The 23,726-nt window shown below is 33.7% G+C and overlaps 1 protein-coding gene, 1 long non-coding RNA gene and 1 pseudogene across 5 annotated transcripts; 1 reads left to right on the top strand and 2 right to left on the bottom strand.

Annotated features, from left to right (window-relative positions):
* Positions 1 to 2,313: 2,313 nt before the first annotated feature.
* LOC102664888 (uncharacterized) lies at positions 2,314 to 7,046 on the top strand. Of its 4 annotated transcripts, none has more exons than XR_005886832.1 (5): positions 2,314 to 2,596; positions 3,163 to 3,281; positions 3,739 to 4,218; positions 4,579 to 4,613; positions 6,472 to 7,035. It is a non-coding gene; the product is annotated as an uncharacterized lncRNA (long non-coding RNA). The 4 variants fall into 4 exon arrangements; XR_001383199.3 differs by having other exon boundaries at positions 2,321 to 2,596; positions 3,163 to 3,340; XR_001383198.3 differs by having other exon boundaries at positions 2,321 to 2,596; positions 3,163 to 3,428.
* Positions 7,047 to 14,680: 7,634 nt separating this feature from the next.
* LOC112998186 (pantothenate kinase 2-like) lies at positions 14,681 to 16,412 on the bottom strand (annotated as a pseudogene).
* A 2,151-nt stretch (positions 16,413 to 18,563) lies between these two features.
* Positions 18,564 to 20,633, bottom strand: LOC100799326 (ferritin-3, chloroplastic-like). The gene is made up of 10 exons (NM_001289267.2): positions 20,520 to 20,633; positions 20,183 to 20,249; positions 19,974 to 20,013; positions 19,855 to 19,938; positions 19,799 to 19,814; positions 19,701 to 19,751; positions 19,490 to 19,577; positions 18,978 to 19,102; positions 18,909 to 18,944; positions 18,564 to 18,638 (listed from the first exon to the last, which is right to left on the bottom strand). The coding sequence occupies exons 1-10, from the start codon at positions 20,631 to 20,633 to the stop codon at positions 18,564 to 18,566; spliced, it is 696 nt and encodes a 231-aa protein (NP_001276196.1).
* Between the last annotated feature and the right edge of the window lie 3,093 nt (positions 20,634 to 23,726).

The raw sequence follows: 23,726 nt of genomic DNA, 5'->3' as shown, positions 1-23,726 counted from the left end.
GGGATAAAATCAAGATGAAAAGCTATTTATTAATCCATGCCTTATGCTTATCATGTTGTCACGTCACCTATCACATTTCTTACTGTGTTGTCTGATTGCCTTGTAACTAAGTTGTGTTTTCTTGATTTTAACCCTGGTTAAGAAGTATTGGACTATGTGACCTACCATACTCTATTCTTTAATTTAAGATGTAGTTCAAAAAAAAAATCATGAGGAGTTTGTGTTATAATTCTTAATGTTGTTCATTAATCATAAAATGATTGTTATCAGTTGATCGGGGAAATATCAATTCACTAATCACAAGGTGCTGCTTAGTTGGATAACTGAGTCCTGTAGGATTTAAGGGATTGGACTGTACACCCTAAATTGAAAAACTACAATGTTGTAATGTTTGATACTCACATAGGCACGTATACCCTCAAAATATTTTAATTTTTTTAAAAATACATTCTAAGATGGTTTTCTAAAAAATCGTCTTAAAATGTAGGTTTTCTTAGAATCCTAAAATATATTTTAGGATCTTGAAATATCTTAGAATCCTAAAACCATCTTAGAATCCTAAAATATATTTTATTTTTTTAAAAAAAATACATAAAAACATTCTTAGAATGTACATATTTTAAGACAATTTTTTTTGGAAAAAACCGTCTTAGAATTTCCAAATATATATTTTTTTAAAATATATATTCTAAGACGGTTCTCTGAAAAACCATTTTAAAAAATCTACCATTTTAAGATGGTTTTTAACTAAGAATCGTTTTAAAAAGGTATCTTTCTAAGATAATTTTTAGTTAAGAACCGTCTTAGAAGGATAATTTTTTCTAAGATGGTTTTTTTATAAAATAATCGTAGAAAGTGAAGACTTTTTATGATATTGGCTACGACGATAGTTATTAACTGTCATAGAAAAGATCATTTAATTGATGTAGAAAAGCATTTTTCCTAGTAGTGATTATATTTTAGCTCATTAATATACTGTTCGGATATTTTAGTGGAGATATAGATACGAAAGGGATTGAGATTCAAACGAAGCAGCTCACCAATGGAGGCCTTCATTGAATTACACAATATGACTTGGACTTCTTTGAGAAGTATTTAATTAGCACTTATTTTCTGCTTCTGATGTATGATTTTTAAATTAATATGCATGCGGATTTTGTTGGTAAGATGTAACTGCTAGACAAGTGGCAAAGGGGAGAGGAAGACTAAGCGTTGAGGAATGTGTGACATCTGTTAAAAGCAAGCAAGAGCTTAGTGAAGCATATGAATGCGATTGCATTCACGTACGGATATATATAGTAGAAAGGAATAATAGCATGTTACTTTTAATTACTTAATTGTATGGAAGATTGTTAATTATTTCATTGTACGGAAGCATCTTAGTTCAATAATAGAAAAAAAACTTTATGAATTCTAGAAACTAAAACACATTTTAAGCTTAGTAAGCTGAAAAGTTTTTCACCTTAGGATTACAAAGATAACACGCAAGATTTAGAAACAAGCATTACAAACAATTGTAAAGGGTGCACAAGCTAATATTTCCTAACTATCCTTTGTTTTATAGTGCACATCTTTAATTATTTCCGTTCCTGTTGTTCACTAGAAAATATTTAATAAAAGTTAATCTCATAAATATATATGAGAACAAAAAAATACTTTCAGTTCAAGTTCAAAATGGTAGGTCATTTTTAGTTGTTAAGTATCATTTATGGAATATATTTACTAACCATAGACCCTTAATTTAATGATAAAAAATAATCCAAATCTCACTCGCTGGTGCCAGAATGCAGTTAGACCTAAGAAGAAAATTTTGTTGAGAAAGTGTCAAAAGATTCTTAGTTATTGTTTTGGGTTAATTAAAAAATGTCTATATACAAATAATGCTATTATTTCTACTATATGAAAATTTGAGATGATTTATTTGTGCCAAAAAAGATGTTTACTAATCAGTAAATTTTTAAGTCTGCTAATGAATATGATCGAAATATATTAAGAAACTGATAAACTTACATTGGTTACATTGTATAACATTCATTTTCAACAATAAATTTATAAAATGATATAATATGAAACAGAAAATAAATAAATAATAATAAAACTTATTTTACATTTTTTATTTTATTTTCTATCATTTTAATATTTCCTATAACTTAAAAATAAAGAGAAAACCCTACATCGTGGGGGGTGGGATACTAGTTAAATACACCTAGAGGAAAATGTTCGAAAAAAATATACCTCATTTGAATATTCTAATTTCAGAGAAGAATTTATCCTGGACTTCTATATAAATGGTCCCTAACCACATAATCTAATAATACACAACATCTTATCCTTTTGAACTAGAGCCCAGTATAGACAGAACATCAAAGAACAGAGTTCCAATGAGGACGAGCTGTAAAACACAAAAAAATGGGAAGGAACATGGGTTTGAATTTGATAGGGTACTCCACCGTTGCAATGGTTTTCATAATTGGTGTGACGACTAAAGCAACAAAATATATGGTTGGTGACAACTTCGGATAGAACGTTCCCTCCTATGAGAGCTACTATATAGACTGGGCTAGAACCAAGAGATTCCATGTTGGTCACAAACTCAGTAAGTTTTAATATACGCCCATTCTCATCCTACTCAAACTCATCTATTTATTTCACCGGGAAAAAAAAAGTTCATTCGTCATTATTAACTCCATTCGGATATATATAGTCTTTGCTCAAATAAAACTGCTAAATGAAAATAAATACATTAAGTGTAATAAGGACATATATATAGTCTTCGCTAAATGAAACGCAAATAGATTGTAGAAAAATATTAGCAGTGTGTGTATATATACTTGATAACCACCGTAATTATATATTTTTGCTCCCCTGTGACACCTCAAACTATTTTTACAAGTTTTGATTTTTTGGACCGATTATGAAACTAATGTTTGATGTGAGACTTAATCACACTTTAAGTTACTCGTCCTTTCACAAGAGTGTATTCTGCGGAAATCAAACTTAAATCTTTTCCCACAAACTTAATGTAAGTTGCCTATTGAGTTATAACCATTAGGTCTAGGACTAGGAGTGTATATGATACATTATACTTAATGCATTAATAGTTGATTTGCACATAAACTATAGCTGCTTCAATATTTTGGCTTTGTGGTGTACATGTATCAGTTTTCAGCTGGAGCGGAGAGCATTCATTGGGACTTAGGACAGACGCTATTTATTACAAGAATTGTAGCACCGGCTTAGAAGGTGGTCTCACATACATATTTGATTATAGGAGGACAATGGTAAATTATACTATACCATTGGCAATCACTGTGCAAGAGGCCAGAATTTTAGTATCAATGTTGAGTCTACTGCTCCTACACTGTCATTCGGAATCTTATATGCATTTCTCTCTAACTTGGCTATGTATTTCTGCTTCATTGTTACCAGTTAGTTACTTTCAACATTCACTATACATTTTCTAGGCTTGTTGAGTTGTTTGTGATTCAATAAAGAAAAAAAAACATATTTTTAATCTTTATGCTTTTAATAAAGGATAAAATTGGTGTGGAAGACTGCATTCCACAACGGTTATTTTAAAAACCACCATGGAAAAGTTCATTCAACGATGCTTTTTTTAAAAATGGTTGTGATTGAGAATCTTTTTGAACTATCCCATGCTCATCTTCCTCACTTAGACACTCATCCTAACTTTGAACACTAATGTCATTTGAACTCTTTCTTGTGCTCATGCCTTAGGCGTTGCTCTCCATCGACTGGCTCGTGGTCGTCGTTGTCATCGTCCTTATCGTCTCACCATCTTTGTCGCATGGTCTAGTCATCATTTTCACCGTCGTGTTCCTTTGCCCTCGCCCTCACCCTCACCATTGTGTTTGGGAATCCCTTGCCACCATTTTCAAACCTGAACATGAATGTCTCAGAGTTTTAATTTCGTTGAACTTGAAGCAAGAACCATGTTTGGATCTCTGTGCCAGTGGTGGCAAAGATGGAGTGACTCTTTTGTGGGATTTGGCTCAGGGTAAGCGTCTTTACTCTCTCGATGTTGGGTCTATTATCCATGCACTCAAAATCTGTGAACCAACACACAGAGAAGACAAGCAAAAGTCTGTTTGAGAGACTGTTGGCCAACCAAACAAAGCAGAGGATAAAAAGAATGGGAAGGAAATGACTGGAAACACCCTTACAATGTGTTGGAGATGCAGATTTTGATTATCAAGGGTAAGCATATCTTATTCCTTTCTTTCATTTCATACATATAGCAATTCAACTTATCAGTCTAACAAACTCTGGCACATGATTCACTGCCATATGCTAACTATTGCTTTGGTACATATGAGTTATATATGTAATGAGCTTTTTCTTTGTACTCCAGCTTGAAGATGAGTGTAACATTAATGTGCATTTATTGCCTAACTAATTAATACTCCAATTTAGGCGTTGAGTCTTCATGATGTTATTCATGTCTTTAGCATAAGCATAAGCAATTATCGATTGATTTCCCACACAATTCTAGTCAGTCTCTATTTGACTCTTATTTGGCCTAATTAATTTATAGACTAAGTTGTTATTTACTTGCAGATACAGATCTGAAAGCTTAAACCTTGTCAACACAGGTATTTTCCTTCTCACCTAACTTGGGCTATAATATTTTTCCTTTGTTTTTTTAATATGGATTACAAATCAAGTTATCAGTTAATTAAGGCAAGTATTCATTGACTGATAATGCATATTTATAGTGTGCCTTATTGATATAATTCTTCTTGGATATTGTACCTTAGTTAACATGTGAACTGCTCATCAATATTTTGCTTGATTTCATTATTATGGTGTAGGTTTCCAAGTACAAGGTATGCTAGTATAAGAATCCATTGTGAATTAGGATAACGTATATGATATTGTCAATTAGGATAAGGTATATGTTTGGCGCATGCATAAATTGTGGTATGACAATAAATGAGAATTAAGTGTATAGAAATAGGTAGTGGTAACTGAATGGTATGACAGATAATTTTAAAAAATAAAGAAAATTAAAAATTAAATTCTAAGATGGTTCTTACCTAAGAACCATCTTAGAATAGGTAGAACCATCTTAGAATTGTCTATTCTAAGATGGTTCTTAGCTAAAAACAGTCTTAGAATGTGCTTATTCTAAGACACCATTTTAGAATGTGTTTATTTTTAGATGGTTTTTAGATAAGAACCGTCTTAGAATGTCTTAGAATGTGCCTATTCTAAGACGGTTCTCAGGTAAGAACCTTCTTGGAAGAGTCACATTCTAAGATGGTTCTTATTTAAGAATCATCTTAAATGACTTAACATAGTCACATTCTAAGATGGTTCTTGATAAGAACTGTCTTAGAAGAGTTACATTTTTTAAGAGGGTTTTTCCATAACCGCCATTGTACGTCAATTACTTTTAACGTCGTTGGCTTCAAAGATGGTTTTATCACATTTGGTGGAAGGGCTTTGTGTTTTTCCTACACAAGCATGGATGTTTTAGTGTTATTTTTCTGTTCTTGCAATTTTGTTTATGATTCATGCTTTCTCTTTTTCTGAATTTGATTTGGAGAACATTGACTAGAAATTCATTAATGTTTTTTTTCAGCAGTAATAATTGTTCATAATTTTGTTTAGTGCTAATTTTTTTATTGGTAAGATTAATTTGGAGAGCACTGATGAGTAGAGATTGAAGCTACAACATTTGGCTTTAATGCATTTAACACGAAACGTTGGATGGAGCGAGTATGATCTAAGTTTAAATTTATAATAGTTGAATGAAGTAGCCATCGGGTTTTTGGGTTTTGTGCGACTCCAATTTATTGTGCTTCCTCATCTGCAAGTTCAGATTTTTTTTTTAATTTTTTGCAAGTTGTGCGCAACCAATAGCTGACACAAATTGCTAATTTTATATTTTTTATTTGGCCGTGTCAATGACGTATGTAAAAAAGGACTAAAAACAATAATTATTAATTTTCAAAGACTAAAAAAGTAACTTTAAATTTAGGGAAGTAAAAAATAATGACTTAATTTGAGGACTATAAATAAACTTAAATCATAAAATTAGATCCACCTATTATGGATGTTAGTGCTAAAACAACTTATGCATGGCTGAGCTTGCACATGTACATTTCTTTTTTCATCTTTTTATAAGCAAAATCTTATTAAGCTGAGTGCAAAGGCTATTCAAAACCCTTTTCATATAGCTAAATCCTTTTCACTGCCAAAACTTAAAAATCAGTAGTACCTACATTATACGTAACATGCAAAGTCTAATATTATTGATCGAATTGATGTGAAGAGACCTGTTAGTTGCCATTTATGAGCTAGTTTAGTATTGAATATTTGCAAAGAAATAGCGTTGTGCCTCCAATTTATGGTTCTTTTTGTAGGAATTGTACATATTTTTCCTTATTGTGTGATTTTATAGGACAAAAACTTCATTTTTGTGACTTAATGTTGAATCCAACTCAGTTTCAGGCCAAAGAAGAGAAGGTTTAAGCAGCTGATGACTCGCTTAGAGAGGTAAATCCACTCAGCGAGATGCATCCGCTTTGCAAGGCATCCAACTCGCTTAGTTGATTGGGAAACCCTAGAAGATGATAAGTCAGAGATGTGCTTGTCCAGCGTGAAGCCAGCCTGCCCAACGAGCATGTTGTCTCTTCTCGCGCTCAGCGCGCCCACTCTCGCTAAGCGAAAATTCACTAACTCTCGCTTAGCGAGCCATGCTCGCTCAGCGAGCTTTCGGAAGCTGAAGAGTCCAAGAGCCTTTAAAACACTGAGGTTGGCGGAGTTTCAAGGAGAAAGATGAGTTTTGAGCAACAAAGAGAGCTTAGTTCAGAAAAACTGAGAGAGTTAGGGTTTAGAGGCTGGAGGAGACATCCTCCATCATCTTCTTCCAATTTCTTTCACCAAAAATAGTTTCTTTCTTAGTTTTGAAGCTTTGATTGTAATGGAAGGCTAAGCCCCTTTCTTGGGGAGTTCTACTAAACAATATTGATGTAATATTCTCACTATCTATTTAATGTTATTTTTTTATGTTCATTGCTTCTTTTTATGATTATTTTACATGCTTGTGGCTTGATCACCCATTTGTATGTGTTGTTAGGCTTTTTAGTATTGGGAAATGCTTTAAAACCTTAGAACTTGATAGAGCAAGCTAGAAATTTGTATTTCTAGGAATGGAGTGCAGTGATCTAGTCCATTTTATGTTGTAGGCTTAGTGCAACTCTTTTAGAACAAGATTGTTGAGGGATCAAGGACAAAGTCTAAAGAGAGTTAGGCTCATTCATGTGAGGAATCATGGTTTGAGTAGTTTCTCAGCATAAGAACACTAGGACATCGTTAAATAGAGAAAAACACATTTTAGACATCAAGAGAAATTCAGTAGAACACTCCCCAATGCTCTTAACTTGATAGTTTTCACCTCTTATAGCTTTAGATATTTTGTTTGTTTATGTTCAAATAGATTTTCTGGTACAAAACTCAATATTTGTCTTATTTTAATCCGTATAAATGTTTACCTACTGAATGTACATGGTCTAGGTGAAACAAATTCCTTGAGGATACGATACTCGCTCTTACCGTTTTATACTACTTGTGCAAATCAGTACACTTGCCGACACTCCGTCCAACAAGACAATAACAAATGGTTGGGAGTGAATCACCACATGTTAATATTTGTCGTTATATACATGAGATACAACACATGAAGTTCCTCATAATCTACTTTTCATGCCACACCAAAGTAATGGGCATGACCAGCGCTTCAACCAAACCAACTTATAATGCAGCTCCAACCACCCCATTTTGGCACAACACTTGAAGTGAGTTTTAGAATTTAGACACATATGGCTCGACTTGTATTATTCTTAGCATTTTTTGTTTTCCTTCTAAATTTTACTATCATGGCACAAGTCCAAGCACCATACCATCTTCTACATTTCCACCCCCATTGTCTCCTTTGGCACCTACTACACCACCGCCACCTCCCGTTCTCTTCCCGCTCCTCCAACATCCCTTACATCACCAACTCCATCCGCTGGTTCCCCACCCACTCTTCCACTCCTATTGGATTTGGAGTAGGCTCAGGAAGTGGAATTGGGAGTGGAAGTGGTGGTGCTCAAGGTGGTGTTGGGATAGGAAATGGGGTTAGCAGCAGTTTTGGCTATGGTGGCGGTAGAACTGACACTGGTGGTGGTGATGACAGTGACGGTGGTAGTAGAAGAGGTGGAGAATGCTTTGCTGGCATTGGATATTAAGGGTGGAATTCTTCTATGTATCTTTCTTGTGTTGACATAGCTAGCTAATGGTGGCCATCAAGTTATATGTCATGTCGTCATGGTTTTAAGCTTTTACATGGCTAAATAAAAGAATTTTCCGCCTTTCATAGAAAAAATTAGCTAATTTGTGATCTATTTGTTTTACTGTTAAAAGTAATTAAAGTATAAGGAGCAATTAATCTTATTTATGTCATAAAAAAAATCCTTATGTGTAACGGTTCTTTACTTTGGTGGTTCGAATATCTTTATTCCATACATATTAATATTTCATTACTATTATATTTATATTTTAAAATTTCTATTTTATTTACACTTCATTAGATTCCAGAACATACTTAGATCTCTCAAAACCCATCCTAACACATTTGTGTCACCTTATCATAAAAAGATATAATAGAAATATAATTTGTTTTTTTAATAAATAATTCGATTTTTGTTGAGAATATGAATAATCCCTATCTATTTATTAGGATTTATGATAGAATTCCTACTGTAATGGTTGTTACAAGTTTTTATATGCAAGTTTATTGGTTGTTCCTAATTTATGGGTAGTTTTACACTACTAGAAAATATAGATTTAACATCGTCAGCTAAACATTGGTTTTTGACAAAACCGATGTGAACATAAACACGGTGGCTTAATTGTAAACAACATGTATACATTAACATCGGTTTCTGCCAAAAAACCGATGTTAACTTTAACATCATTTGATTAACATCGGTTTGGTATTGAAAACCAATGTTGGGCTTAAATATTTAAAAATATTAGAACGCAAGCCCTATTTTGCTCGCGCTCTCTTCTTTTTCGTCTCTATCTCTGCAACCTTTTCCGACTGTATCTCTCTATCTCTGCAACCTTTCACGACTTTGTCTCATGTACTTTTTGCGACTCTGTCTCAAGTATTTCTGATTATGAATGTAGCAAACAATGCCCCAATAAGAGGGGCTAGAGCTAGCTAGATAGGGTTATGTTGTTGAGCGTGCAAATTTTGTGCATGTTTGTAGCTTGCTTTCTGGGGATTGATTTATTTGGGGTTTCTGAGGTATGTATATTGGAATCTGGCACCAAAGTTATGCAACTTGCTTCAGTATAATAGGAAACACCAATATAAATATTTTGATGCCTACTATTGATATATAGCATTGACCATACATGAAACTAGCTAGAAATAATAGAAACTGTTGATAATAGTACACTCCATAGGTAGTAAACCACAAAAAATTTAGTGGCTTGCATAACTTTAGTTAAAAATTTAGAGTCTTTTAATGCTTATCCTATATATATTATAAAGGCATCAGTATTTCTAACTTGTTACCTTCTAAGAGATTCCTTTTAGAGTCCTTACTGGTTTGTTAATATTTTAGCTGAAACACTGCATTTTGGCCATGAGGTTGATACGAGGTTGTATATTTTTATAAGCTAACATTGTTGGAACAACCTAATAGAGCATTTGAGATTTGAGATCATACCTTAGTTTACCTATGACTAGAAATTTGGCCTAGACCCCTTTTGTGTCAAGGCATACTTTAAATGTAGTTCACTAAATACAATTTGTGGAGAAGCAATAGACTTCTTTATCAGATACTTTTGTAATCCTTATTATTCAAATGTACCCATTCTTTGTTACAAGAAAGCACTTTAAATTATAGTATTAGGTAGTAATTTTTGTGGTTGTGTTGATCATGGTCGCCCTCACATGACTGATAGGTGCCCTCACTTTAAATTGCCAGTTGGCTGGTGCCACATTGAAGCTTGTCATAGTTCTACCATTACTGGTGATGACTTCAAAAGAGAGGGATTGTCCATTGAGGTATGATTTTTTATGATTTATTGGTGTGTTCATAAATTACTGCATTTTGTTGTTTTTATGATTTTTCACTTCCTACTACTTTTAGGTTTGATGTTGTGATAAATATCTTAAGGATTACATTGCAGCTAAGAGTGGATTTGACTGTTGATCAAACACAAAAGGTATTTGACAGGATCCTAACAAAGTTAGGTCATATTGCCCCACCAGTTCTTGGATTTCGCATGCAAAAAGGAGGTAAGATGCTGCATTTTTTATACCATGCACTTTCATACCTTAGGTTTGTATGGAGGTTTTTGTTTTTGGCATCAGAGAATGAGTAAGAAAGGGAAATATGTATACCTTAGGTGGGCCTTCCAAAGAATTTGTACTGTATAGCTGGGCATTGTCTATAAGCTGGCAATAAGTCAAAAATGCATCAGCAAATCTCTTGTGAGATGTTTTAAACTATCGAAGGTTACTTATGATGTGTAAGGATTGAGGATCACTCAAATATAATAGTCAACTACAGTTGCTATGTAAACTTATTGGTTATTGTTGTGACTTTGGTTCTTACTGTGACATTAGATGAGCTTGCTACCGATCATAGCTGAAGGCTTGTCTGTTATTGCAGCACTGGTTGTTTTAGTGGTCCTATTTATAGATTTATTTGTTGTTTGTGCTTATATTGATTATATTTGTCTTCATTGGAAAGTTAACCTGGCTTTAATGTGTTGTATGTTAAGTGCATTCTCTGATAAGAAAAAGCAAACAAACTATGAATGGGTTGTGGTCTAAAGAAGAGAAATTATATGTATACATTTGAAGGATTTAGTGTTTGACCTTAGATTCTATATACAAGAGAATAATTTTTGGGATCTAAATTATTAAATATGCATCTCCATTCATGAAGTAGTTGAAGCCATTTTTTTGTTAATGGATTAGTGTCATATTGAAAATTAAAGTGAATATTATTTGAATATGGGAAGACCATCTTAGTTATGATTCTGTATGACCTATGTAAGAAATGTTTGATTGTGTTTAAGTATCAACTGTATTTATGTTCATTAGATTAGAATAATTAGTCTCAGATGATTTGGCTGGAGATTTGTTAATCCACAAGTCAGCTATTTTATTTAGTAAGTTCTATTCACTATGACAATGTGTACCACCATTAGCACCAGCATGTTTATATTCTAGCGTGCTTCACTCTATCTGCTTTTAAATATTTGAATTTTGGACGACTTAAAATTCTTGTATTCTACTACAGTGGCGTGTTCCTTCTTTTTTTTTAATATCTCGAGCCACGAGGAAACTTAATGTAATTAGCAACTTGATTTATAATAAGACAGGCACATTTAGTGTTGTGTATGCTAGTAACTACCAAGGTCATTCCATATTCATTTAATGAAATAGCTTATATCAAACACACACACACACATACACAATAGAGAGAATGAGAGAGAACCTATTGAATGAAAATACACAAATGTTTGGCTTAAGTACTTACAATATTTATACTAACTACACTGGTTTATTTACGAAGAGAATGCAATTGGAGTATACCTAAACAACTTATGTACACCTAGTACTTACACTATGTATGGACTAACTAATTGACTTACCCTAGAAAATGTTTGTTAGATGGTCATTTAAATTCAAAAGAAGACCAATTGTAATATGTCCAGATTCCAGAAGGTACCATGTAGGAAATGAGAGAAAAAGAAGACACGTGTATTTGGCTTGTGTAGTTACTATATTTTTTCTAACTGTACAGATTTATAGAATATATTTGTATGGTACTACATCTAATAGTATTTTCCTCAAAAAACCAACTAATAACTAACAGTTCTTTTGGATCAATTTAGGGTTTAAATATTATATACATACCTGATAGGTCCATAATGATTTTGAAAGATCTATATCTCTATTTTCAAATCCAATGATCTTTATTTTACCTCTAATCCCTGATCCATCCTTCTCAAGAAAAGCAAAACTAAGAGAAAGAAAGTGTTACTTGGCATTACATAACCTGGGTTTGTCACTCATCCAATGCTAAGGGAGATTTCATCATTAAATTCCTATTTTTCATTCATTCTTTCTCTGATCACCGAACCAGTAGTTATCAGATTCATACTTGAGTCAAGACACATGTAATCAGCCATGTGTCAGTGGCCATTAAAACCTTCTACATAGATACATTTCTGGGGCAAATAAGGTGTACTAAGTTTTCCTTTAAGGTTAATTAAGGTTACATCATGGCCTTATGTGAATTTTCGTTCTTAGGATTGTAGAAGTATGAAAAATCCTGAATTCTATATTATATGGTGTGGAGTGTTGACAACATATTTTTTTTTTCTATATTGTAAAAAATGTTATAAATTTGTTGTGTCCTAAATACAAAAATAGCTGCTGCAGTGCTAGCCCAATTAATCCATCGTCCCATTCTTAGACAATAAATAATAATAGTAATGACAAAAAAAATTGTAGTATTTAAATGCTTATGTGATATTTCTACCAAAGGAACCTCATTCAGTAGAATCTTCCCCTTGGTTGGGTCATAAAATCTTTCAATTAAGTTTGCAATTGTACTCTGCACAAAATAAGAAACAAGTTCATGTTCGTGATGTTTTCTCCTTTCACTTTACCTTGCTTAACTTTCTATTCCTCTTCAACCCAAGCACATTAATATGAACATTGTGGAATGATGAACTGCAAAACATAGGAAGAAAGGAAAAATGAAGATAAGATGTGTACTATACCTTTCCACCACCACTCGGACCGACAAGAGCAACCTTTGATCTTGGATGCAGCTTCAATGTAATGCCCTAAAGATGAACAATGCAAAGCATAATTTGCTTAATAATTTACCACTCAATTTGTAAAGCCTGAACATAAAACTAGATGGAAACTGCTACCTTAAGCACAAGATGGCTAGGGTGTGATGGATAGGCAAACCACACATCATCTAGTTCTACTTCCCCATCTTGATCACTACAGTAAAAGACATTTAGTGTCACTTAGTAAACAAACAAGGCCTAAGTGTCTATATATTGCAAGGTCTATTTAATAATGAGTTAACTACTTTTATTGACAATACAGGATTTGAATGCATAATTAGACACTGTAAAATCTTATAGTACAAGATTCCAAAAGGCAGGCTTTTTCATCCATACATCCTACACAATGTGTATAGATGTAAAGAAATGGTAGAAACACATTCTTTACTTATTAGGTGAAATTCACCAGTGGTCCACTCAATGATATGGATCCTGCCCCCTATTAAGTGGATACCATTAATTTCACCCAATTGTAGTTTGTCTTGTGGTACTAAATTTTTTTAAGTTATATTTTAGGAAATATATGAAATTGACCCCAGTGGACATTTATCTCCTGACTTAGGCATGGATGAGGTATGATCCAAAAGTTGAAATACCCTTCTTCTAGAACCTACAACTTTCATAACTACTATATACAATCCAGGCATACCAGATATAGAAGAACCCACTACAAAGTCAAAGGAGCCAACTATAATAATTGAAAGTGTAGGTGCAACATTAAGGGCTCCAAAAAAGAGCCCGACAACTTTCTGTATTGCCAAAGAGATATAAGATTAAATGTTGCAAAGGTAAACAAATAAAACTACACACAAGCACGTATCAAACTATAATTGGCTAACTCACAGCTTGTTTAAGACCAAGATTAAGTGCTTCATTAACTTTCTTTAAGTAGCGTGTTATTTAATAATCTTCTTGGGCAAATGATCTTACTGTTCTTATTGCACCAAAGGATTCTTGTGCAACAAAGATAAAAGTAATATCAGTTTAACTATCTTCTCCTATGATATCTATTTGATGAAAAATACATACCTCGGCTATTGATGAAGCTATTGTAGCTGCAATTTGAATTTTATGAGCAAGTTCCCGCAGGTAACGGCCAAACTTATGAACAACAATAGAAAGAATAGGTACAACAACCAAAGCCAGCACTATAAGTGTTTATGTGAGAGATAGAGAGAGAAGTTAGGATAATGGATAAAAAAACCAAATGGTCCAGTTTAGCCAGAAAACTGGTGAAGTGGTCAAGTTATCAATCTAGACAACTTAAAAGATCAAACAATTAGAGAACCGCTCAAACCAATAGCTCAAACCCAGTTTGAACAAGTTTTTGTTTATTTACTTTTTTTATTCTTTTTATTCAACAAAGTTGAATATTAAAAAAGTTAGTTTAAAATTTTTAAGCGTGCCAAAAGTGTGTGCCGTTAAGAAAACTAAAATAGACTCCATTAGTATGAGCAATTTAATTATTTTATGGTCAAATTAGGAAATATAGAACAACATTAAGGAATATAAATACCAAAAAAGATTAAGCAAGAGGAACTCTACTTAAAAATTCAAACCAAACTAGTTAGATAAAAAAAACTTTACCTGTTGAGGACATGCTTGCATTTGGGTCACCCATATCAGCCCATGCAACCACCCACATGCCCTGCAGAGATCTTCAAGTTATTGCTCAGAGAGAAAGATGTAGCTCCTAGACACTTGCCTTTCATTCTAACACGCAAACAGATATTCCACTATTCAAAACTTACAGAAAGATTGAGGTGAGAATACTTTAATCTTCAGGTCTGCAATCATCAAGTCCTTTTTTCTAAGGTAGCCTTGCCAAAACTTGAAGCAATGGTATAAGCTGATAGGCCAATGTACAATTATATAATACTGGTAAATACTAAGTCATGATTGATAGAAAAAATCAAATGACTCATCAATTTGATCCAAAAATTAAGTAAATTTAGAGCATTTTTTATATATCAGATAAATATCATACAAAATGAGTAACTGCAAAATTTACCTTAGAATAGTCCATGCCACCATAAATGTCCCCAACAAGCATGTCAGTATTACTATTATCTCCTTTCTGGCTCAGCTCAAGTAATTCACCAAAGCTGGAACTCATTTTAAGAAACCCTTTGGCAATAGTTTAAATATAACAGTAGATAAAGAGGGAAAAAATGGAGAATTATCAGAAAAATTACCTTTCACACTTTGTTATAATAGCCTTCCCAATCCCCAACCACCACCAACATTAGTCCCACTGACCCTCTCATATTTTCCGTCCCCATCAACCTATGTTAACCCAGATTTAAATAATGAATTGCCGCTAGTTTGTCTTTATAAAACATAAACCAAAGAGATCAACAAGTTAAATAAAAAGAGGAAACTAAACAAATATACCTTGATCATACTAACACCAGATCCAATATTAACTAGAAGATAAGGAAACAAATCTTTAGTGTTAATTTGAACAAACTCTTTCTGGCCTTCCATGTGTGTAAACGCTTCATGACGAATTGCCTACTAAGAAGTGGTACAACATCTAATTAGCAATTAGCAATGATCAATATAAGTCAGCAAGAATGAATTAATGGCATAGTCACATGCTCCAAAGTATAGATCTTGTTTATTTTTGCAGAGAAGAGCTAAAATATATCTCAAACAGATCTTGGTTAACAACAAGAAATATATAATGCAAGAAGGAAACAAAAAAAAAAAATAGAGTTGTCAGCTATGACTATATAAAAATTATGTAGAAAATTAAACTTTAAGTCATATTATCCTTCAACAATTCACCAATAAAACAATGCATCAATGAGTATGAATAAACTATATATAATGGTTTTTCCATACTCTAGTGGATTAGTGGAAGTAATAACATTTCTTGGCAATTGATTGGCTCTTTTCCTTTTTAAACAAGGGGGTGCACTATAATTTGTCCAAAGAAGAAAAGTAAAAAAACATCTTTTTTCTTCAATTATTTATTAGAATAGTGAGTGAGTTGCAATTGTTCATATCTCTATGATATTTTGCAATGAAAGGAAGTAGTGCATGAGATAAAGAATTGCACAAATATTTCAACTCACGAGATGGTCTTGTAACTATCGAGATCATTCTTAAACAAAATACAAAAGAAAATAGATAATTCCTAGAGTTAGATTCACCTTCAGCAAGAAATTTGCTCTTGCTACAAGGCAACTCATTTCATCTTCTTTGTCAGGACTAAATCTGAGTCTTTCTTTAAAAAGGTCAGCAAATTTATGTGCACCACCACTAGTAGCCTTATCACAAAATGAAAATGGATTAACAGAGTAGTTCAATGGAATAAACATGAAAAGAAGACTCATTAATTAATGTTCTCATGATCAAGATTGAGGTATATACATATTTTTTGGTCTTATTAGAGTGAGTACCTTGTTTTGAGCAATTTTTGCTTGAATTCCAAGTATGCCAGCAACAATGTCCAAGACCAAGACAAGAATGTAGATAAGGAAGCCATAGTTTTTGGCCATTATCACAAAATTCAGAGGCAAGAACACAGTAAGGCCAAGCTAATGAAGGAATAAGAATAAAAGGTTGAGCCATGTTTAATTTTCTGCATTTTATTATCATACCATTAGCACATGATCACGTGTTAGTAGAAAGTGGGGTAGGGGAAAGGTAAGTAGCACACATCTTACTTCTGGATGCAGAAAACACATGTATTCATAATTGTGAGTTTTAATAACAACAACCATATCAAATGGGATCTTTTAAAGGTTGAAAAGAGTCTTCTTATTTTGAATTTGCAGTGTTTTGCATACAATCTGTGAATGTATATATACATGATTTTGATGATGCTAAAGATAAGCGCTTCTCAAGTTTGATCCAAGTCAAGAATTCAGAAATTCAGAAAATAACTCCCAAGAGTCACAACTCTTCAGAAAATAACTCCTAAGAGTCACATCTATTCAAGAGATTTTTGAATGGTCATCAAAGGCCTATAAATAGGTGACTTGGGACACAAAATGTATGAGAGAGATATTCCAAGAGAACTTAATTGCCAAATGCTCTCTCAAAAGAAACTCTTGGGCAAACACTTGCAAATCCATTAAGAGTTTCTCCATGGACTTCAATTGTAATATCCTTCTCTTCAGGAGAGAATTCTTCTTTCTTTTTTCTCATTCAAAGAGATTGATTAAGGGACTAAGGGTCTCTTAAGTTGTAAGGATTCCTGAACACAAGGGATGGGTTGTCCCTGTGTGGTTCAGACTTTGTAAACGGATTTTTACCTATAAATAGGTTGCTTGAGTATTGGACGTAGGCACAGACTTTACTGAACCAGTATAAAAACTGTGTTTGCATTCTCTCTTCCCTTATCTTATTTATTTTGTTGCAATCAATTTTGTCTTTCATGTTTAAAGAACATTATTAAATTGATTGTTGCTTCTTCTGTATTATGAGTCTATCTCTTTTAGAAGGGGGTTAAAAGTTTGTTAGTGGAAAATTAATTCACCCCTTCTTAAGATTTGAGAAAGGGCGAGAGATAGATAAAAGATATATGAAATCTTTATGAGACAACTTATTATATATGAAATCTTCAACTGTCTCATATAAGCAATCATTGCAAAACAAAGGGGGAGTAAAACTATATACAAATGGATATTTTTTGTTGTTGTTGTTGCTCCTAACCTACAGGTGGTTGTCATCATCAAAAAGAGGGAGAATGTAAATCATGAAGATTTTGATGATGTCAAAAAGATCAAGCCTTGGATAATGAGCGTCATCATCAAAAAGGGGAGAATGTGGATCATGCATTCTTTTGATGATGTCAAAAAGAAATCACTTGATTGTCATCACCAAAAAGGGGGAGAATGTGAATGTATGTATATATGATTTTGATGATTCCAAAGATAACTTCTTCTCAAGTTTGATCCAAGTCAAGAATTCAAAAATTCAGAAAATAACTCCCAAGAGTTACAACTCATTAGAAAATAACTCCTGATAGTCACATCTGTTCAAGAGATTTTTGAATGGTCATCAAAGGCCTATAAATAGGTGACTTAGGACACAAAATGTATGAGGGAGATATTCCAAGAGAACTTAATTGCCAAATGCTCTCTCAAAAAAAAAACTCTTGGGCAAACACTTGCAAATCCATTAAGAGTTTCTCCATGGACTTCAATTGTAATATCCTTCTCTTCAAGAGAGAATTCTTCTTTCTTTCTTCTCATTCAAAGAGATTGATTAAAAGACTGAGGGTCTCTTAAGTTGTAAGGATTCCTAAACACAAGGGATGGGTTGTCCCTGTGTGGTTCTGACTTTGTAAACGGATTTTCACAAAGGGAGTGGAAAATCTCAAGTAGGTTGCTTGAGTACTGGACGTAGGCACGAACTTTGCTGAACCAGTATAAAATTTTTTTTGCATTCTCTCTTCCCTTATCTAATTTATTTTGTTGCAATCAATTTTGTCTTTCATGTTTAAAGAACATTATTAAATTGATTGTTGCTTCTTCTACAATCTGAGCCTATCTCTTTTAGAAGGGGGTTAAAAGTTTATTAGTGGAAAATTAATTCACCCCTTCTTAAGATTTCTAAGGCCGTTGGTCCAACACATTCATGTGAAAATCACGTGGAAATCATTCTGCCAGTAAGCTATAAGAAAGTTTTATTAAATTGCAACGTCACTTTACCTGTTCACCCAAAAACTTGCTTTCAATAAAATCAGCCAATTGCACATCATTGTTCTTTGAGTCAACCTAACAAACAACATGCAACATGTTCAAAGAAATGAATTTTACTTTTAACAACATTGAAGAGAACATAAATGAGACAAATGGCGTGCTTGTTTGGATAGGTACTACAATTGATTCTAAGACCCAAAATTATGGTAAAAATTTGAAAAAGTGGAAATGACTATTTGTTGCTTTAGATTTCAACATGATTTTGGAATTGAATATGAGGAAATTGAATTTAATGATCCAAACATGCTATAAACCCAAAACTAGGACCAAACAAACTAATCTTACTCTGTGCAAGTTAAGTAATTTTTCATTGGTTAGCTTCTCCAATGACAGAGCAAGTTCCATTGTTGCAACAAGAAACAAACACAAAATACGTTTAGTTCCAAACATACAAATTTCACAGGGGAAGTTCATTGGAGAAAGCAAACACTTTGAACAAGTTGGCCTACATACATCATGTGTATTTGTATGCAACATTTCTGCAAAGAATTAAGACATAATGTATTTCCTAACATAACTAAATCAACATATGTGCATATAAACAAGATAAATGCAATGTTAAATCATAATTCGTTTCATTTTATAGAATATTTCAAGTGGATGATCGAGCTCCAGATTAGGGAACATCCAAAGAACAAGATACTAAAAAACAAGTCATTGGAATTCATATGATTTAGGATGTTGTGAATGCTACTCATTTAAGTTTTGCTAAATATGTTTTCAAATTCTAAAAATATAAGCCTTAACAAGCTAAAACATACATATCTCATCATTAAAATGCATAACAATGCCGCAAAAGTGAAAAGTTTAATTATAAATTATAAAATACATGAAAAAATAGAACAAGGGATGAGAAACACACTAACCATATAGCACACATCCCTTTTCCTCATGGTCAAACTCAGAAAAAGGCATCACTATGGATTGCAACTTCACTTTTCCACCTCGTTTGTTCTTAAAATTACATTAACACACAAAAAATTCCCGTTATCACTTTCTAGAAGATAAGATTGAAAATTTGCATATTCAATTGACACATACAACATATTCTCGGAGACTGAAAGCTGTAATTTATACTTGATATTCCATTAATTTCTCGGCATGCTCCCTTTCCTCCTCGCTTGACTCCTTGAAAAATATGTAATAATCACAATCATTAATGAACTACTCCTCACAAGGTAAATCAAAACACTACACAATAAAACCTATAAATATATAACGAAATCATTACTTGGCAAGACCCTTGAGTGCAACATTGTCCCTATTGAAGTAGGCAAACATTGCATGATAAACATACAAAACATTGTACTCCACACTGCAAAGTGAAAAAAAAATTAAAGACCATCAAACAAGATAAACCCATAAACAGATAAAAAAAATCCTTCTTCATCTCGTACCCATAAAAGTCATGTTAATTTATAACAATTCATGAATATAACAAAAAGGAGACTTAATTTTTTAATTTTTTTGAAGTTAGAAAAGAAAAAGAATAGAGAGGAGAAAAGTTAGAAGCAAGGTAATGCACTTGATCTATTCGTTTATGGTAGCCTCGCATTCACCAGTGTGTTTCTGGCGAGCGAGAAAAGCTTGTGGGATGGTGCAAACAAGGTTGAGCTCCTTCTTGACCTATTCAAAGGGTTCAAAAATGACACCAGTTAAGGGGCAGTTGTCAGAGTCCTTGGTAGTGCATGGAACCAAGTTTTTGCCCTGAGACTGATAGTAGTGAATAATGTTGGATCGAGTGGCCTCAGAATAATTAAGAAGGGGGGTTGAATTAATTATTCCTAAACCTTTACTAATTAAAAATTACTCTTTTAAGGCTTTTACTAAATTGTTAAGAGAATGAGGAGTAGAAGAGAAAACTTAACAGAAAGTAAAAGCGGAAATTAAATGCACAGCGGAAAGTAAAAGAGTAGGGAAGAAGGAAACAAACACACAAGAGTTTTTATACTGGTTCGGAAACAACCCGTGCCTACATCCAGTTCCCAAGCGACCTGCGGTCCTTGACATTTCTTTCAACCTTGTAAAAATCCTTTTACAAGCAAAGATCCACAAGGGATGTACCCTCCCTTGTTCTCTTTGAACCTAGTGGATGTACCCTCCACTAGAACTGATCCACAAGAGATGTACCTTCTCTTGTTCTCAGTCAAACCCAAGTAGATGTACCCTCTACTTGTACCACAAAAGATGTACCCTCTAAAGTGTTAAGACAAAGATCTCAGGCTGTTAAACCTTTGATACTTTGTGAATGGGGATACAAAAGAATTCCCAGGTGGTTAGTCCTTTGAACACTTTTGTATAAGGGAATGGGAAGAATCAAAAGAATTCTCAGACTGTGTCGTTTTGAATTCTTTGACAAGGGAGAAGGGAGACACAAAAGAATTCAGGCGTTTAGTCCTTCTTTCTTTTGGAAAAGGGAGAAGAGAGACACAAAAAGAATTCAGGCGGTTAGTCCTTGGCGAATTCTTTTTGGCAAAGGGAGAAGAGAATGAAAAGAGGAATAACACAAGTTTTCAAGGTTTAGAAAACCAGAAAACTTCAGAAAGATTTTGGTACAAAGAAGAAGAAGAAGTTCAAAGAGATTCAAGGCTTGTAAAGGATTGTATGAAATAAGTGTAAAAGTGTGAAGGAATGAATTGAATTGGAAATGCAAAACAAAGCCTTGCTTTTATAGACTCTTCGTGTCTGGTCAAGAAGACCATTTAGAAGAGTTATAACTTTTAGAAAAACTTAAAACCCATTTGAAAAAGTCAAAAACCTTTTTGAAGAGTTACATCTTTTGATTTTTTCAGAAACAGTCACTGGTAATCGATTACCAAATAAGTGTAATCGATTACACAAAGCTTTTGAGTGAAAGGATGTGACTCTTCACATTTAAATTTGAATTTCAACGTTCAAGGGCACTGGTAATCGATTACCAAAACATTGTAATCGATTACAGCCTTTTGAAAATAATTGGAACGTTGTAAATTCAGTTTGAAAACTTTTTCAAACTCATTTTGCTACTGGTAATCGATTACAACAATATGGTAATCGATTACCAGAGAGTAAAAACTCTTTGGTAAAGGTTTTGTCAAAAACTCATGTGCTATTCAAAGTTTTGAAAAAACTCTTCATTACTTATCTTGATTGAGTCTTTTCTTCATTCTTGAATCTTGAGTCTTGAATCTTGATCTTGATTCTTGAGATCTTGAATCTTGATTCTTGATTCTAGGCTTTCTTTTTGAGTCTTGAATTCTCCTTGATTCTTGAACTCTTGACTTGTTCTTGATTCACTTGAGATGTTCTTTGATCTTTGAGCTTTTTGTTCATCACCTTTGTCATCATCTTTTGTTGTCATCATTGTTATCATCAAAACACCTTTGAATCACATTCACCATGAAGCCTTGCTTCTACAATCTCCCCCTTTTTGATGATGACAACTTCTGAAATCAAGAAACACACACACTTTTTCCTAGTCGATCACTCTCATAAATTCTCCCCCTTTGTTTCTGAATTTATGCTTATCTTAAAAATAAGTTGATTACTCATGTGAATTCTTGATTTAATCCCATTTCTCTCCCCCTTTGGCATCAACAAAAAGCCAAAGTGCGTATCAAATTAATTTAATCAATACAATGTTCATAAAAAATATCAACCAAATCATGAAGCAAGAAGCAAGAACCATGAAACCATGAAGCAAACAACCATGCATAGATAAATTATAAACTCCACATAGTCAAATAACATACATAATATTAGTTCAAACATACCATGCAAATAGAGAAATAGTAAATTGTTCAAATAGTATAATAATATAGCCAAAATACAAGGCTGAAAATCAAAGTACTAATATTAAATTATAAGTCTAAGATGATGATGGCGGCGGTGGTGGAAGATCAAAGCTTGACCGGATGTAAGATACATCTTCTTCAACCTTTGTCATTCTTGACTCCATTATTGTCTCATTCATATGCCTATTGTTGTTAACATAAACTAAATTATGTATGAATTTAAAACAATAAGTTAGGTGATAAACAATAATGTAAACTGACTTACTGAATCCACAACTATATAACAGAGATGCTGAGACATTGACCACCATGTGCTATTTCAGACAGATCTTCATGCTTTATGTACAAGGGGAAGTTCTTATTAAACACCCCAAACATGGTAGCATCCCACATAACCTACAACGGCTTCAGAAAAAGTTGTGGGATGGTCAATGTCATCGGATATAGGGGATCATCGACATCATGATCTAGCATATCTGCAGGTTTCACCAGTCCCACAGCTCCCTGTTTATCCAACATAGTTAATTAACATAATTTAATTACACTGAACACTTTAATTGAAAAAAGAATCATTTAATGACACTAAAATACCTGTTCTGATAAACGCTTGACAAGATGTGTCGGCCAAGCAAGGAAGGTGTTAAGTGTTTGCCTCACTAACTTAACCTCTTCAATGGGTACAGGAATGGAAGCATTTGCATCTCTAACCTCCTCAACACCAACCTTGACTTGATCATGCAGCAAAGGAATGTTGTGAACGGTTATGGATCCCTCATAAAGTCTTCCTAGGGCAACTAAGTGGGGAGGATTTTCTTCGATATACAACCTGCATCTGTCTGAGTCACCCGTGTCTAGATCGTTCCCTGAGGGATCAACACAAGTCTCCTTTGTGCTGACACGAGCAGCTGAAGGACCAACCTCAGGCTGAGGAGGCAGTGCGAGTCCCTGTGATTGCATCTGTGATTGAAACTGGGACTGCATTTGGCTGAAGGATAACATTAGTTGTTGAGTTACTTTTTCTGTGATCGACTCCTCCAACTGGTCCCTGATTTTTTCATCAGCTGCTCCAAGTCTTTGGGAGCCATGGAGGAATACGTGCTAGAGGTCCTTGGAGCCAGTCCAAAGTATTGCTTGATCGTGACACAAGCTCCAGTAGCACGCCACGACCAGGGTGTTCTGGTCGCTCAATGGCAGCAGTCAGTACATCCTGACGTCCATGGGCATCAAAGGAACCCTGTGAGGCTTGCTCCTCCAACGAATTCTATAAAGAACACATTTATTGGTTTACTCAATCACACAATAAACATAAATAATTGCAATTAATAATTGA

Source organism: Glycine max, chromosome 10 (assembly GCF_000004515.6).
Source record: "Glycine max cultivar Williams 82 chromosome 10, Glycine_max_v4.0, whole genome shotgun sequence".
Lineage (NCBI taxonomy): Eukaryota > Viridiplantae > Streptophyta > Magnoliopsida > Fabales > Fabaceae > Glycine > Glycine max.
This window is presented reverse-complemented; position numbering and strand designations above follow the sequence as displayed.